The 17,380-nt window shown below is 40.6% G+C and overlaps 1 protein-coding gene across 14 annotated transcripts; it reads right to left on the bottom strand.

Moving 5' to 3' along the window:
* Window positions 1–86: 86 nt before the first annotated feature.
* ddx3xa (DEAD-box helicase 3 X-linked a) lies at window positions 87–16,282 on the bottom strand. Of its 14 annotated transcripts, XM_085435445.1 has the most exons (24): window positions 15,938–16,282; window positions 15,129–15,180; window positions 14,795–14,842; window positions 13,879–13,938; window positions 12,909–12,965; window positions 12,710–12,802; window positions 12,544–12,615; window positions 9,888–9,974; window positions 9,241–9,414; window positions 8,783–8,918; window positions 8,277–8,381; window positions 8,097–8,196; window positions 7,873–8,008; window positions 7,604–7,701; window positions 7,425–7,523; window positions 7,184–7,344; window positions 6,932–7,076; window positions 6,694–6,838; window positions 6,357–6,407; window positions 5,076–5,257; window positions 4,791–4,908; window positions 4,557–4,710; window positions 4,220–4,338; window positions 87–3,281 (listed from the first exon to the last, which is right to left on the bottom strand). In XM_085435445.1, exons 1-24 carry the CDS (start codon window positions 15,980–15,982, stop codon window positions 3,196–3,198), a joined length of 2,523 nt encoding a protein of 840 aa, XP_085291571.1. In that variant the 5' UTR covers window positions 15,983–16,282; the 3' UTR covers window positions 87–3,195. The 14 variants fall into 14 exon arrangements, with proteins under 14 accessions (XP_085291571.1, XP_085291572.1, XP_085291573.1 ...); XM_085435446.1 differs by lacking the exon at window positions 6,357–6,407; XM_085435447.1 differs by lacking the exon at window positions 12,909–12,965.
* Between the last annotated feature and the right edge of the window lie 1,098 nt (window positions 16,283–17,380).

Raw genomic sequence — 17,380 nt, 5'->3', positions numbered from 1 at the left:
CTGGAATCCCAGCAAATACAAAAGCAGAGGTGACACACTGAGCTCAGCAGAAAGACAAAAAAAATAAAATAAATCAACTGACACAGTTTAATTTACAAATGAAATCTTTATGTAGTTTCTTCAAAAGAAATGAAACCCATCCATCCAATCACCATTACTAAATTGAATTTTGCTGGCCGTTGGCCACAGGCTGTTTGCTACAGGTTTTCTTTGCATGTCTATGTCAAACAAGTCTTCGATGAAACATGCTTGATTTATCCAGATACTTTTGCATTCAAACATTTTATTTAGGTAAAAATCATACAATTTGCACAGCTGAGTAATTCCCATGCAGTGCAGTTACCTATAAGCTAATACAGAAAGCAAAGTCTACACCTAAAGAGCTCAGAGGTTCTCCGCAGACCGTGGAGCAAGTCTCCGGGTTCTGCCTGCAGTCAGCATGCACAGAGCCTCCTGTTAATCCCCAGCAGCCCAAAGAGCTGCCGTGTAAAAGACCTGCTCCACGTTCCCAGAGAACCCCAGAGGTGTCATATATGCAAATACAACAATGAGAATAAACCACATGTTTGTTTCTTTAAGGATTGCCATGTGCCAGACATTCACTGGAGAAAAATAATCATCAGGTCAAATTAGAATAAAGAGTTATTAATGCACACAATTGGAGAATCTGAACACTTTTGCACTGATATGCTTAGGACATTTATTTGCTTTTTAGACAGCATTATACCAAACCTTGGCATGTTTGTTAAGATTCTGTTTCAAATTTCGTTGACCAATTAGTATTATCTAATAGAGATGACTGGCCCCGAGGAGGCCCTGAAACAGCTGTGGATATTATTTACTGAGTCCAATGTATCTTCGACATTAAAAAGCTCACACTACCCCGAAATATATAAATTTCACGCATACAGGTGACATTCAACATTCAAGTGCCAGTGTTTTTTTTTGAACTGTCTTTTGGTCAAGTTTCTGAAACTTTCAAAGAATCACTCTGAGGCTTACAAAAATAAATATTTGTCAAAAATGCTTAATAAATTACACAAAACTAGCAGCAAAAGTAGAATCTAGAAATCTGTGCAAATGGCTAAATTCCCCCGACTGCTAAATCCCCTGGTCCCAAATAAATCCTGGTTTTTAACATTGAGAACCCTTCCCCTTTGTAAACAAGCTGCGTTATTTTTCTCCTCCTCTGTCTCCTCACACAATATTTGGAAGCTTAAGGACACATATCCAAGACATCTATATAAAACTCTAGATGTGCAATAAAACAACTTTCGTAAAACTCGATGGGCACAACATACGAGGGCCTACACACCTAAATCAAGTAGCACCATTCAATCTCAAGTTCTCAACACTGTCAGTGCATCCACTTTTATTTTGATTTCTTAAATAAAAAAAAAAGTTCAAGGCACAACAAACCCGATGAGAAAACTGGGAGCATTTTGAGGTGAAACGCCCCATGCGTGTCTTCCCCTCCTCTCCACGGCTGCTCCTCTTTAAGAGGAGAAGCACCTCTGGCTTCACGAAGCCACAGATTTTTTTTGTCTTTATCATTTTTATACAGTTCTGAGCAGATGAACTCCCAGAAGACCTGACAGTACTTAAATATTTCTTAAAGGAAGTAGACACCACCCCTCCCAACCCCCCCAGTCTTTGGCCACATCCACAGTTACAAAACGCAGCGATGGAAACCAAAGCCACTGACAATGGCGGTGCACTGAAAGCTGCGCCCATCGCCTACAACCCCCCCCCCACCCTAAAGCCCTAACCCCAGTGGTCGGAGTGTTCCTCTAACCTGCATCTGTTCCTTGCTGTTTAATTGAAAAACCTCAGTGATTATTCAAATGCCTGTCTCCTTAAGATGAACCATGCCTCCAACGCAGCTTGAAAAGAGAAAACGTTTGTAATTAAGTTAAGCCTGCGACTCAGTTCACGTGTCCTTTCTCCTTGACCAAAAAACAAAACACTTGCAAGCGTAGAATACCGTGTGGGCCTCGTGATTGCAGGTCGATTCAGGTAAACACTAACACTGCGCTATGCCCCCCCGATGCTGTGGTCCTTTATGCAGCCATTTTGAACTTCACTTTCAGGATGGCAGGCATTTTTGTCTTGTTACACATTTGTAGAGAAACTATTCGAAAACAAAAAAACAAACAAGAAAACAAAGCAAAACCTGACTCAGTTTTTTTAAACTTTTCACGCACCTGCATCAAAAAGGTCTCACGCAAAAAAGGAACAAAACACCGAAACACCGCCCACTTAATGTAGCTAGCACTTGGTAACATACTAGCTGCCGTAACACTGTCAAGTCAATTGAAAAGCATGGAGTAACAAGTTCCAGCATTTATTATTCTTGCATCAACCTCAGCAATTGTTGGCACTGAGCTTAATGACTTCTGTGTTTCTTAAGATTACGATAGGAATGGCTATTTCAAAGACTACCATTTCCGTAAAAAAGGAGCCTGTCCAGGATAGAGTGAGCAAAAAAAGAACACAAATGTAACTTTGTCTCTTACGATTAAAATACGGTCACCTCACAGAGTGGCCCAGTTTGTATTAGATATAGTAATGGCTCCATTAGCTGTTTGAGTATAGAAAAGGCTACATGATGTTCCTGTAATAAATTTGAAGTTCAAATGGAGTCATGACTCCTGAGAGCCACAACACCCCAGTGTTTGCCAAGGTTTGATCAAATCCAAGCTTATTTTACCCTTTAATATTTTTCACCAAACAAAGTCATAGTAAAACAAATTTCAGCTCTTGGCCAGGTTCATCTGGTGAAATGAAAACATAGATTTCCTGTTTAAATTCAAAAGGCACAGTACATTAACATACAAATGATCCTCAGGCTACTCGGTTGGGTTTCCCCCCCACAAAAAAAACCAAAAACAAAACAAAAATAGTTTTAAAGACGAAAGTCCGAGGTTGCTGTCGGACAATGCATGTCAGCATCCATGCTCACTCTGAGGTGTGCGAAATCTCTGCGGTCTCCGGCGTGCTGCACGTGCTGGTGACGCTCCGTTGCTTCGTGCTGCACTTCCTTTTCGAGAAGCGAATGGCAGAGAACCAGGGTTGGTAATGTACTGTGTGTCAGTGAAGCTACACAGGGAAGGTTTTTTTCTTTTTTTTAATGGTCTGGCTTAAGTCAACATGTGGTTTCCATTGGGTTGGCATGGCAACCTATTCCTATGGTGACTAGTTTCCCCACCAATCCACGCTACCCGAGTGGCTGTAATTTCCTCCGTAGCTGTCGCTGCCGTAGAAGTTCCCACCAAATCCACCTGTGAAGGACACCAACTAAACATTAATTGACGGCAGAGTGAGGTTTTTGTTTACACGCATTTAGAAGAAATTGATCAAACATCAAGTTATTATTAACCAACTTCCCCCAAAATTCTGGATGGAGCGTTTTCAGTGGGAGAAAGGTTTCATCGCTGATCCTTCTTTATCGACTGAAGAAGTCACTTTGATCTCCAAAAGCTGATTCTGTTCATCTGGATGTAGCGTTTTGTGGGAGAAACATTTTGTCACTCGTCCAAGTGACTTCTTCAGTTTCCAGACTGAAGACTTCTCTGGTGGTTTCGGAGCTAGAGACTGAAGACAGTCACTTGGACGAGTGACAAAACATTTCTCCCACAAAACACTACATCCAGATGAACAGAATCAACTTTTGGTGATTTACTTACCTGAAAACGCTACGCCCAGATGTCCAACTTTTTAGACATCTGCACGTGGATGCTGCAATTCCTTGATGCATGCTCAATAACCAAATCCCCACCAGGTGCCCACATTAAACAGTTCCAAATAACAAGGTTTGCATGTGTAAGTAATTCTCTTCTCTAGAAAACATTTGACCTCAAAACACTTTTTTTCATAAATAAGACTAAGCTACTTTGAAAATGATGAGCACAGTTACAGTCAAGAGGGAGGATAAACATGCCAGACACAGGCCATCTGCTCCACACTCATGTCTGGTTTCAAAAACACTGGATGTATCCAGTGTTAACCCCTCAGGCTCCAAAATCTAAAAATCCTAGGCGATTTTCAGAGCTGACATCTGACCTTGAGTTCAAATTCAAACTTGTTAGTAAATTAACCTATATTATGAATTTCACATCAGACATCACCTCATTCTCAAATCACATTCTCCCATAGTTTTCATAACAGTTAAAAAAAAAAAAAAAGCTGCAAAAAACCCCTGTGCGAATAGTTTGCTTACCTCCACCGAAGCCACGGTTTCCTCCATGGCCTCCAGCGCTGCGCCCTGAGCGGTTGTTACTGAAACTTCCAGAGCCAGGCGTCTGACGGTAATCTCGAGCTCCGAAACCACCAGAGAACCTGAACAAAACCAAAACAATTGGTTAAGTGTTACAGGTTAGGCATTACATAAAAAAAACAAAACAAACAAAAACCTCCCACCCCCCAAAAAACCCCAACACCTTAACAAGTATAGTGCTCAGATAGCTCAATTAATTTACAGTACAAGTCAGGAAACACGTTACATTTTGCAGCACAGAACTAAGATGAATAAGACAGCATTTGTTGTTTCCATGTACCTCTTAGAGCGCCCACGATTGTTGCTCTTGTGCTGGTGCTCATAGGCCAGGCTCTCAAGCCAGGAGGGAACCTCCTGCTTGGCCTCAACCAGAATGTCCAGCAAATCTTTGGTTATGTTGCTGTTTTTGTCGTTAAAGAACGACGTGGCCAGACCTGCACACAAAGGTCAGAGTACACAGTCAAAAGACTGTACACCAACAAGGAGCAAATATTCTTTAAAAATCAGTTCATACCGAGGTTGCCCACACGTCCCGTACGGCCGATACGGTGAACGTATTCTTCAATGTCACTGGGCAAATCAAAGTTGATAACGTGCTTCACATTGCTGATGTCCAGACCTCTAGCAGCCACCTGCAAAGGACAATGGAAAAAAAAAAGTTTAACATTAAGCATCTGTAAAAATGCCACATGTTATATTTCACATTCTTATTGGCCATTAGTAGCAAAGTTTGTTGGTTCAGTGTGTGCCACAGTTCCCTCCCCAACCTTGAAGATTAAGAACTTGTCAGAATACTTACAGCTGTAGCCACCAGGATGGGGCAGCGTCCAGACCGGAACTGATGCAGAGCCTCCTCTCTGTCTCTCTGGGATCGATCTCCGTGGATGCTGGTGCATGCATAACCCTCGCGGTAAAGGAAGTCCTCCAGTGCATCGGCTCCTTTCTTTGTTTCCACAAACACCAGAGTCAGGGAGTCTTTACCTGAGCAGCAAGAAATTAAGAAGACAAAAAAAAGAGGAGCAGGACAAAAAGCATAAGAGAAAAATAATTATTACTTTATGCAAAGCTACACGTGAATTTGAAAAAATTAAAAAAAAAAACAAAAAAGAAAAGAAAAAAAAAAAAGCAAAACTTCAAAACACTATCAGAAACAGCTGGCAGTTGCAAGACCATGACTCACAAAAAAAGAAAACAATCAAATACCAAAATGACAACTTAGAAATGGAGACAAGTGGTGCATTAAAAAAAAAAAGCTTTAAATTTACTGACAACCATTAATTGATAACAATGGCTTTGGTTTCTCTGAATAATTATTTCAATGACTTTAAAAAAACATTACTACATCTGGAGTAATTTGTTTATATATTGGGCATTAATTGCCATCAGAATAAAAGCTCAAGATAATCAACATGACAGAGGTATTGGGGTAAGACAGGCCATTCCACGTTTTGCATTATTCACAGCTAACCCTGCAATAGTTTCGCCAACAACAAACAACATTCCTCAAAACTTGCAAGTACCTTCAAATAAAACAGATCAGCCAAATCCAACTGAATGGTTAACGTGGTACCATGTTCACCATTTTTTAAAACAACTAAACCACATTTTTGGTGGTAGCATTAAGTCACCATGGAGGTGGCATGTTGCTTTGGTGCCTAGACATATAATCGAGTGATGGCTCATTCACCATTAAACCCTAACCTGGTCCTATTCACTGTCATCTATTATAGCCATTTAGGAGCTCTAACCAAGATTAACAGACACACTGTTCACTGACTTCACAGATCAGCGCCATTAAATTTGTCACAGCCTTCCGACTTTCAGAAAGAGCCAGCTGATCCTAGTTCCAAAACTAAACACACACTAAAACACTACACTGTCTAACATTTCACAGGGGAGTTTTAAATCAGTCTATGCACTGCTTGGCAAGTGTTACCACTTATTGGAAATGAAATTTGAAAGACAAAAACAAAACTAAACTGAGGCATGTCAGCTGCAGCAGAGCAGAGGGAACGGGATGAACTGTGGGATGTGATGTTTCTTGCGTGTCAAAGTAAAGTTATGGTATGTTAACACTTACCCGTTTTCTCTGGGGCTTCTGTCACATTTTCCTGAACCTCACTGGGAATAACTAAGATAAAACCAAACCGGCCAGTAAACGCAAGGCTACAACAGCTTTAGATCATTGTGAGAAGCTAACCCCTTAAAAACACATTCAAGTGGTTTTAGTGCCTGCTCACCAAATTGCATCAGATCATTTTTACATTTCACTTTTTGATATAATGACAGATTGTTAGAAATGTAGCAAAGTCAATATTAGCTCGGTATGGGGCAGACAAACAGGATGAAGGGTTAGAGCCCAAAGCCCTTTATGGGAGGGGGAAAAAATAAAAATAAAAGTGCATGTGCAATCTCACCAGTGGCATTGAGCAAATCAAGGAGGAAGGACCTCTTGTCTGTCTCCTCTACCCAGACCACCTTTTGGGTGATGTTTTCTGAAGTGGAACCAACACGCCCCACGGCAAGGAAAATGTAGTCCTCCAGGAAGTCACGAGCCAGGATCTACAATAAGCAAGTTCAAATATGAGTATGCAAATATTTATATTGCACACATATGAAATATGGTTTTGTATACCTGCCAGCAGGCCGACGTACCTGGATCTCTTTGGGAAAGGTAGCACTGAACATCATAGTCCGGCGGATGCCTTTTGGTGGCATTGTGTCTTGTTCCACAATACGTCTGATCTGTGGCTCAAAACCCATGTCCAACATGCGATCAGCCTCATCCACAACCAGGTAGCTGCGAGTACATTTAATAATTAGCAATTATAAATAAGGGAGTCAGACATTTCCATTAAAGCAACATTTCTTCCCATGAAACCCAAAATTGTTCTGTGTAATACTCACTGGCAGTAATCCAGCCCGATCTTGCCCCGCTCCATCATGTCGACCAGACGTCCAGGTGTGGCCACCAGCAGGTGACAGCCTCTCTCCAAGTCCCTGATCTGCTGGCCAATATCAGCACCACCGTACACAACGCAGGGACGCACCCTTGAGCGGTAGGCAAACTAAAGGAGGAAGGAAACAATTCAGCTTGGCGAGTCAATATTTTGGCAGACCAAGATTATGCCAGACGTTTCTAGCTCACCTTCCTCGCCTCATCATAGATCTGCAATGCGAGTTCTCTGGTGGGAGCCAGGACAAGGGAGATTGGGTACTGCTTACGGCGTCCATACCTTCCATTCTCCTGAGAAGACAAAACATGTTTATGAGAAAAAGCCAGATGTTTGTTTTGTTCAGTTATTGTGCCGTTTCTGTCCACAGCACCTGTCCACTGTTCTTGGCAGCCTGCAGAGCGTCTCCTGGCCCTTCCGTGTAGATCTGACTCAACACTGGCAGTAAGAAAGCAGCAGTCTTACCAGAGCCTGAAACACAGCAAGGGTCATACAGTGTTATTTTGGCGTACTAACATCAAACTACGGACCCAAAAAACAAGCCCTCTCTAGGGTTATTTAAATATTACAACAGAAACAAAGTTCATGGTTACCAGTTTTCGCTGGTAGTCAAGTGAACGCAGAATATGTAGAGATACTAACCAGTCTGGGCACAGGCCATCAGGTCTCTCTTGGACTTGATGATTGGGATAGCATACTTCTGGACAGGGGTGGGGCGAGTGTAGCGACTAAGGTTAATGTTCCCCATGATAATCTCGCCCATTTCCACATCATGGAACTACAAAAGAATAAAGTATGCCATATATAAACATATAAACAAGCCATTTTTATTTTTTAAAACAAAACCATGAAACTAAATCACTTACGCTTTCAATGTGGGGTGGGCAACTGCTTCCAGTAGCTTCCACTGGAATATCATCATATTTCTCAAAGTTTATGCCGGTGTTGCTTGCAGAGAAAAGCTCGCTAGAAGACAATACAGAAAAGTTTAGGTTTTGGATAACCACGGCTGTTAGTTTGCTATAGGTGAACGGAATCTGTCTTACTGTTCCAGACGCTCATTGGGAGCAGTGGGCTTGGACCAGTCATCATCTCTGGACTCTTCTGCCCAGCGGCTATTTCCTCCACCAGCAAAACCTCCACGCTCGTATCTGTGCACACAAAGGTTATTTAAATGAACCAAATTGTCATGAGACTTTGAAATTAGATAAAAACAAGCTATAACCGACAGTTCTTTTTCCAAACTCTCAGCACTATTTTTCCATACTCTCTGCAATAATAGCCATGCTGGGATTGTATGGTACAATCAAAAACATTTCTGCTAATCTCTCTGCTGTTCTAACAGTAAACCAATTAGTGAGGTCAACGCTTCACTAATTGGTTTAAACAATCAGTGAAGCCAGACTGGTTGGGTTAATTACCAGATGGAGAAACAATTTCACATAAAAATGAACAAATGCAAATACTATCAGGCAATACAAGACTTTGCTCTCGGGACATGTTAAAATACCAAAATTATAAACAGTACATTACTGAACGCAATGACACCCACCTTCCTCTTGAGCCTGCCCCGCGGTCGTTGAAGAAGGCAGACTTGGACCTATCAGAACGTCCCCCAAAGCTGTTGTAGGCCGCATCCCTGGGAGGTCCTCCCCAGCCAGCTTCTTTGTTTTCGTAATTGCCAAACCCTGTAATAAAAATATATTGGTCAGTGGCAATATTTGTACCTTTTTTGGAGCGGGCAAAAGAGCGGTTACAACCGACACCCTTCTTACCAACAGCAAAACACACTTGTGTTTCCCCTAAAGCAAAAATACCATTAAATGTTAAAAATCTAGTTACTCTAACAAAGTGCAAAGTTAATATTGCAAATAACAACTTCCAGTTTATACAGAGTAAATATACTGTATTAAAAATAAGGGGTGGGGGAGGGTAGACTTTACAATGGAAAAACTACACTACGACTAGGGCTACAGCTGGACATTTTTAAGGACAACAGGTTTTTCCCACCTGCATTTTGCAATGGCTGATTAAACGAACCTCCACCCCTGTTACCACGGTAGGCACCACGCCCACCTCTATCATTGCGAGGGGGTCCACGCCCTCCAAAGCCCCCGTTTGTGCGGTTGTCGTGGTAACCATTCACAAAGCCATTGGTGCGTCCGGAATCCCATCCAGGTGAATCTTTATTGGGCGGAAAAAGAAAAATTGAAAAAAAATAAATAAAAATATATTAAATAAGAGTTGTTAGGAAAAGCAGAAAGCGGCATGTTACTTATTTGTGTCAGTAAGCCAGTACACACGTCTGCGCTCAGTGCTGTCTATCCATGAGCCTCTCATTACTAGTTGACCTATTTTTAATCTGAATTACTGGCAGTGGATATAAGCAACTCAATTACACTAAAACCTGGGACTCAAGTCTCAAGTAAAGCATCACCACCATTAGTGTCACATATTCATATTATCTAAGTTGCATAACCATGTACTTGATCTGTACAAAGGAATAGCTGTGGACAAGTCAATGGTGTTTACATTAAATAAAAAAAAGTTTAAAAGAAGTAGTGACTACTGAGGTGTTGCCTTATTTTATTTGGTTACACACAAGTTGTTCTACAAAGACCAGCTGAACCTCGTTTCTTCCTATATGGGACATTTACCACAACGATCTGCCCAGCTTTGGACACTGGCTGTGTCATCATTCCCATCGGTGGCCACACTGTTACCAGTGCGGGCTGAGGATGAGGCTGGTGGAGGGGGACAATGGTAGTTAGTGCTGCCATACTGAGGTATGCTGAAAAGCTCAATCTATGCCACAGCAGTATCAAGGGGCAGACCAACCACAGACCTATTCTTCAAGTAGTTTGGCTTTAGGGGAGGGAAAACAAACAAAAACGTTCAGCCTAAAGGTCTAATTAAACCTGCCCTGGGGCTTTTCATTTCCACCACTGCGGCAGATTTAAACACGTACAAACAACCCCAAAGATTCACAAGCACTGGCCAATCTGTCTGTGGGTAGTGAACCAGTAAATTCTGTCTTGATACAGATCTGAGTCACTAAAGAGAAAAAAATATTTTGTCAACAGAACAAAAAATATAATTTTTTTTTTTTACAAGCTGAATATTTGCCATTTTAAGGTACATTTCAGACAGACAACCAACTCTGCAAACTTTAATCTTGCATATTTAGAAAAACATGTTCCGACTTGACTTTAACAAACATACATAAGCCAATTTTAAATTGAGTATGACACATTGCACGTAATACTTGTACTATGAAGCAAGACTTATCTTGATTTTATCTGGGTTTTGAGTAGTACTTTGGCACTTCACTTCTTACAAGGGTACATCACCATGGTAACCCCGCCTGTTCTGAACTAAACAATCCTTTTGTCCATTTAAAGCACCGAAAATCTTTGTACTGATAAATAGATTACTCAATTTTTTGACCCAAGACCCCCCAACCCCACCACAAACACACACAAAATTATTTCAAACATTAATATATGATCTTTGTATTTGCTGACATATCAACTTTGCAAGCAGACTCAGCCTACGTTTGAATTCTGTACCAAAAGGCACCTCTAGGCTGCAGCTGAAAGAACAAAAACATATCAAATATTACCCTTGTAATTTCCTTTCACATCTGATCTTCTGCTGCATACAGACCTGCAAATGTTGACCAGATGCTTCCATTGCCACAAGTTCAACTTGTCATGTGTAAACTTGTGCATAGCTAAAATAATGAGCACGGAGTTGATTTACTGAATTGTTAACCATCTAACCACTACTTAGCCCGTTTGCTGATGTTAGAGATATTGAAGCCAAATAACAGATATTCCAGGTATGTTGTAGCTTTGTATTGCAGGGTCCAGGATTTGAGAGATTTTAGTGACTCAGAGTGGCATCAGACCCAAAAATACATGTGGTAAAGCACAGAGTGCAGCAATGTTAGAACCTGATGTTCCGAGACAGAGTCCAGTGGACTTCAAACCAATAACCTACATAAACCAAAGAGAAAATTCACAAATTCATCCATAAATACTTACGCAAACAATGCAAGCTACAACTAGAGTTGAATTTTAAATAGTTTGAATAACAAGTCAAAATCCCCAGCCAATGTTTCCCATAAAACTGAACACAGCACTTTAAGAAAAAGGGAATCCACAAAACATAACTAAGGATTACAAAAAGTTAAACATCCATGACTGAATACTTGGCAGTCATTAAATCATACAACACACACAAAGGTATAAGGTTTTACCATACAAGTTCGAGTTATAATTCATCTGGTGATTCTGGACAACTTACAGAAAACAGCACTGTGTCCTTCTGCCCCATTTTGATCATGCCACAAAAAACAAAAACAAACAAACAACAAAAAAAACATTCAACAGCAAATGTATGGCATGTTCTGGAGATGCTTGTAGACCACATGCTCACAGATTTCTTTTTGTTTATAGAACACAGATTTACACTGAATGGAAGTTTGGCTGCCATGCTGTCCAGGCTATGAAGAATTAATTCTGCTCCATTACCAACTGGAGAGATTAAACAGACTCTAAAAAGCCAAACAATGATGCCCTCAGTCAACTATTTTCATTTAAATGCAAAACAAAAAAAGGCCACGAAGGACAACTGTTAATCAGTCTACTTACAAAACATGAGTTTAAGACAAACACACACACAGATCATGATTCAATCATGTGTCAAGGAGGTGTTTGTATGCAGATTTCTGTTCTAACGGTCAACTGCAGATTGCACTGGACACTGACTTTACACCACGTAAAATAACCAAGGAAATCACCTGAGGTTATCAGCTGGAACACAATTGTGCGTGCAACCAGGTTATCAGTGCTGTATTCAATGGCCAATCCTTTTAAAAACATAAAATGTAAGCAGATAAAAAGCTGTGAAGTCAAAAAAGAACCCAGAACTGCAACTGAGAGGCTCCAGCTAATAAATATTGTGAATCCCAATAATAATTCAGTGTTCAAATAACTTGACCACAAAAGTCCTACTTTGACTTAATGACTGAGGCTAACATGGTGTAACGTATGCATGACTGGACAACACAAAAGTTGATATCGTCTTGTTATTAGTAAAACAGCCACACTAGTGATGCAATGCACTTAAAAAAATAAAATAAAAATGCATCATTAGCAACTCTGTTTGCAAGCTTTGAAAAATGCAGTGTTAGGCCCAGATTTGTGCTGCTTTTTTCCTCCAAGTGACCACAACAAAGCAAGGGCACACTGACTAAGCTACATACACTAAGAAACTCTGCATGGCATGCAGGTAGAGGTCAAAGTATACCACATTGGTTTCGCCAATCCCCACTGTAGGCATGGTAAAAGGCAAGCTCTTGAGAGGCCAGTCTTGGGTAACCTGAGCAAAGGTAGGGGAAGCAGGCTATAAAAAGACTCATGAGTACTGGCTCATGCAGTATGAGTGTTGGGCTTGACTTCACGCTTATAGTTACCAGTCTGACAGTCATCCCATCCTGAAGTATAGTTATTTCTGTGTCTTTGCTGACACACTGCCTGCCATGGTTGGGGGCACGGCTTAGAAGAAACTTGGGGCACACAGCAGGTAAAATATTGGCTTTATTATACAGTGGGAATATAGTTCTAATAAATCGAATATATTTTAACTAACTACAGTGAAGAAAAGCAACGAACCAACAGGGTGATGCTTAGATTCCTCTCCCCCCCCCTCAAAACTCCAACCAATTTCAACTGCAAGCATTCCAGCATAGAGAAGCACATCAATTAAACATGAACTCATTATACTTTTACAGTGGAGTTAGGGCTGTGCGATATGACCAAAATCTCATATCCCGATATAAAAATTCCATCGTCCCGATAACGATATAAATCACAAAAATGTAACATTTTCTGTAAATTCTGTGAATCTCGACTTGCGGGAAGTGTTTCCAGCTGCGCATCATGTAGCTGGAGTCGAGTGTTTTAACATACATTTTTAGACATAAGTTGTAACGGCCGCCGTTTTCTTTGTGAGTATTTATTACACGGCGTGCTGCGGAGAAAAGCCTGTTCTAACGTTTGAGGCTAAGGTTTGTCTATTAGCACCTGGCGGCTCTTTTTTACTTCTCATCCGTAAATAATCTGCTCTTTCACGTGATTCAGTTTATTTTTGAAAATTCTCAACAGGATCTTGAGCTTTATTGTGAAAGGTTTATGTGGAACATAAACAAGCGACACGCGATGGTTTTACCGTCGTTGTTGCTAACCACAACGCATAAAAACAGGTGCTTGTCAGTCCGTAGTGTGGTTATATTAAACATAAGAGAAAGAGAGAACTTTAAGAAATTAATACAGTCACTACAGTGACCATCAAAACGATGAAAAAATATTGCCGTAAACAGTTTATTTTGCGACACCACGAAACAAACGATAGCGTAAAATGAAACTATAGACGTTTTTATATCATCATCCGATATATATATATATATATATATATATATATATATATATCGTTATATCGAACAGCCCTAAGTATAGTGTATGGATCTAACCTGACCCTCCCTTCACACTGGCTTTGCTGGTGTGTACAAAAAAAATGGCTATTTCATGCATCTTTAAAAAAAATGCAAGTTGCCCTCAGCAAAAGCAGACAGAAGGGACTTACAGAAATTTACTGGTGCCACTGAATAACCGCACTGTCTACCAGCGGAATAACCATTTCCTGCTGTGGAATAAGAAAACAGTACAACGAGAAAAAACGTCAAGTGTGCAATGACACAGGAGTATGAGTCCAAATGTTGCCCTTTTTTTAAGTTTTAATGTCAGTTTTTGACTTACTATGCCAGGCATGACGTATGTGGATTTAAGGCCTTTAGCAGAGCAAATATGTACAGAAGGAAATTATAATAATATATATGTAAAAAATAAAATAAATAAAAAAAAAACTCCTCAGCCACCTCACTCTGGCTACAAAACCAAAATATTACCTCAGTTTAAAAAAAAATAAATCAATAAAACACCCCCCCCACACACACACAAACCCACCCTCCCTCCACATTCCCCTTTATCAGAGCAGCCAATAGCTAGCACTCCTCTTTGTTCACATGCGATACACTGTACCAACCAAAGAATACGAGTCAGAAAAATTGCGCATGAAATTACTCGAATCAAATCAAAACTTTTGAAAATTGCCATATTCTCCTACTTATGAGCAGTCTAGGGTGAAAATACAAAGCCAGAGCTGTAATACAATACCACTTGCCCTACTTTTGCAGTGCCAAAATAAGTTCTCATGCAAAGATGCAGAAAGCCCAATTGACATTACGTTGTCCTCAATCTCTGCCTAGGACAAATGTTCCCTCATTTTGTATGCTCTAAAATGCTGCAAACACTGCACAACTACCAATTTTTTGGTACGAATGTTTTAGTCGAGATTATAAGATGCATCTTCTTAGAGCCTCATTTCCCCCCCTCAATTGTGCTTGCTTTTACCATGCTCTGATGGGCATTTATCATCAACAAAAAAGACAAACTGGTGTTGATGGGCTAACAGCAGATCGGCAGGTAAGTGTTAAACTTACCATTTTTGGGAGCATCTTTGTTCCTCAAGTGAGGTGGAATGTAACGTCCTGGATAGAGGAGAAAAAAAAAGTTTACCAAAATGTATGAAATCTGGCAATATTAGTGATTATGGTACAACTGTAGATTTAAATAATGCTTAGGGCTTAACCCACCAAGCAGGTTTTAAAAAGTTTTATTATGAACAAGGTTTTTTTCCCCCCCTTTGTCTCGAGTGCCAAAGAACTCCATGAAAGTTGTACCACACTAAACAACGTTACACAAGGCTTACGCTGATAAAGCAGCGTTATCGATTTACATTTACCACTGACAAGTAAAATCTGCTTTATTACTTACTGCCAGTTCCTCCACCTTGTCCGTCAGCCGAGTTCAAGTCTAGGGCAGCAAGCTATAAATTACAAAGAAAAAATAAACATAAAGAAAGGTAAAAAACGAACTAGAACACACAACTGCTATATTTGAAAACCATTACTTGACCGGAAACACTGGTTAGCCGCTTTTTTGAAGCTGGACAGCTTCAAGTGGATTTCTAAATAACCGAGGTTAGAATTTACGATCATTGAAGTTAGGCCTAACAGTAAAAATAAAACTATATATACCGGAAATAAAAATATGCCCTCTTAATTTCGCTCAATTTCGACTCCTAAATATATATTCCAAGCGACTTAAAAAATTTAGAGGATTACATTTCAGAAATAACTGTCGCTGAAAAACGGTGCCAACATTTTTTCCTGCGCCACGTTTCAGGTTCAGAAGGCCTCACTCTAGCCGGGCTAACGCGGTTGGATACCGGCCGGGTGGTAAATGTTAGCCAACCCTGTATATTTCCATTGGTTACAGTACGTTTTCACCAGAGTCTGTTCACTTGCTGTACTTAACATGGCTTGGGGCGACAACTTGTCGTATTTTAAGGTAAAAACTTGGAAGTGTCCGAGCTTGTTAGTGCCAATTAGCCATCACAACGCATCGGCAAGCGTCGCCATCACAAACGTCGTCACCTCCATTTTAGCAGCCGCAGCGTTAGCCTAGCATCAGGCTAGGAAGTGGGCTAACGAAGCGCTCAATTTCTCCTCGAAACTACAAGTGCGTAATGGAAAATTCCAAAATTTCTAGGAGAACAACAGAAGAACAAAATAGTTTCTTACCTGCTGATCTAGACCGTGTGGATTATCAACGACCACATGACTCATAACTAAAGAGAGTAGTGGGGGATTATTTCTGAAGAGAAAGGATTTTCTTTGTTAGCACAGCCGGCTATTCCCGTAACGTTAAAGCTTTTTTTCTGTACAAATTACGAACTTGAATCGACAGTTATCTATAAAGTTCCCTTGAAGATTATATTTACTTTAAATAAATAAAAAGACGTTATTTATTATAAATATAAATGCTGATCAAGTTTCCGATTGAAATGATCGTTGCGGAGCTGTTCAGCAAAAAACCCCTCCCGGTAGGCTTGACCGTGGTGGAATGAGACACCGAAGGTTGAGGTAGCGCGAGATATCGCTTTTGGCACCTCAGGTCGGCGGGCTACAAAGCAAATATCGCGATGTTTCCTTTAATCTCTGATTGGTTTAGCCAGGGAAACATGAAACTCAATCCCTAGTGTGTGTACTGCCACCGAGCAAATCGACTGCATTTTGCCTTGAAAAAAATTAAGAAAGAAAGAAAAATATGACTGAAACCTAAACAACTGTAAGACAGATGTTATATCCCGCTATCAGAATCATCTGTATTTAGCCAAGTTTGTGCACACAAACAAGGAATGTCACTCCACTTCACATTGTTCTCTTCATGCAAAAAATAATTGTTAAGGAAAAAGTGTAAATCTGGGTAGTGCAATGTGCATATGACTTAAATGATACAACAGTGGGTTATTTTACAGTGTTCAACAGAGTTGAAGACAAGAACTAACAGACTTAAAAACTCCTTTGTCCCACACGCCATCAGACTGTTTAACTCCTCTCTGGAGGGGAGAGGGAGGGGAAACAGGAAACAGGAGGACAAAGGAGGGGGGAACAACTAAGCTGTAGTGCCTCTTCACCTCACTGTACAATACCTTGTGCAATACTTTTTGTAAATAGTCAACAGTGCAATAGACTCAATACTTGAAATGTGCAATTCACTTGTATTTTTATTTTTTATTCCTATTCCCGTAGCCGGTTACCAAGATTACGTGAAGTACCCTCAGAAGGTCTGCTAGATGATGTTAATGCAGCACTACGGGCAATACCTACAACCACGATTACCGACACTAACAAGCTGATCTACAATACGGCAGCAGTGATCAGTGAGATGCTTGGCTACAAGTTGAACAGCCACAAGGGGCAGTACCCTCCATGGAGAAGGAGGCTAGAGGGCAAGATCAAAGTAGCACGGAGGGAGGTTAGCCAACTAACAGAGTTGCAGAAAGGTGCGACAAATAAGGTGCCTAAGAAATACAGCAAGCTGTCCATACCTGAGGCCTTGGAAACTGCCAAGCAAAGACTCACAGCCTTGGCCAGCCGCTTGAGGAGGTACACCAGAGAGATAGAAGGCAGGAGAATAAACCAGCTGTTCTCCACAGAACCAGCAAAGGTGTACTCTCAGTG

This window comes from Copadichromis virginalis, linkage group LG16 (genome assembly GCF_057382275.1).
Source record: "Copadichromis virginalis isolate Kocher_CV1m ecotype Utaka linkage group LG16, C_Virginalis_male_GT1.1, whole genome shotgun sequence".
Classification (NCBI taxonomy): domain Eukaryota; kingdom Metazoa; phylum Chordata; class Actinopteri; order Cichliformes; family Cichlidae; genus Copadichromis; species Copadichromis virginalis.
The sequence above is the reverse complement of the archived record's forward strand: the minus strand, read 5'-3'. Positions and strand labels throughout refer to the sequence as shown.

Coding starts and splice junctions, on each gene's coding strand:
- ddx3xa (XM_085435445.1), bottom strand. CDS start 15,982: ATGAGTCATGTGGTCGTTGATAATCCACACGGTCTAGATCAGCAG. Junction 8,197..8,276: donor CCCAATGAGCGTCTGGAACA/GTAAGACAGATT, acceptor ATTGTCTTCTAG/CGAGCTTTTCTCTGCAAGCA. Junction 8,009..8,096: donor GCCCACCCCACATTGAAAGC/GTAAGTGATTTA, acceptor ATTCTTTTGTAG/TTCCATGATGTGGAAATGGG.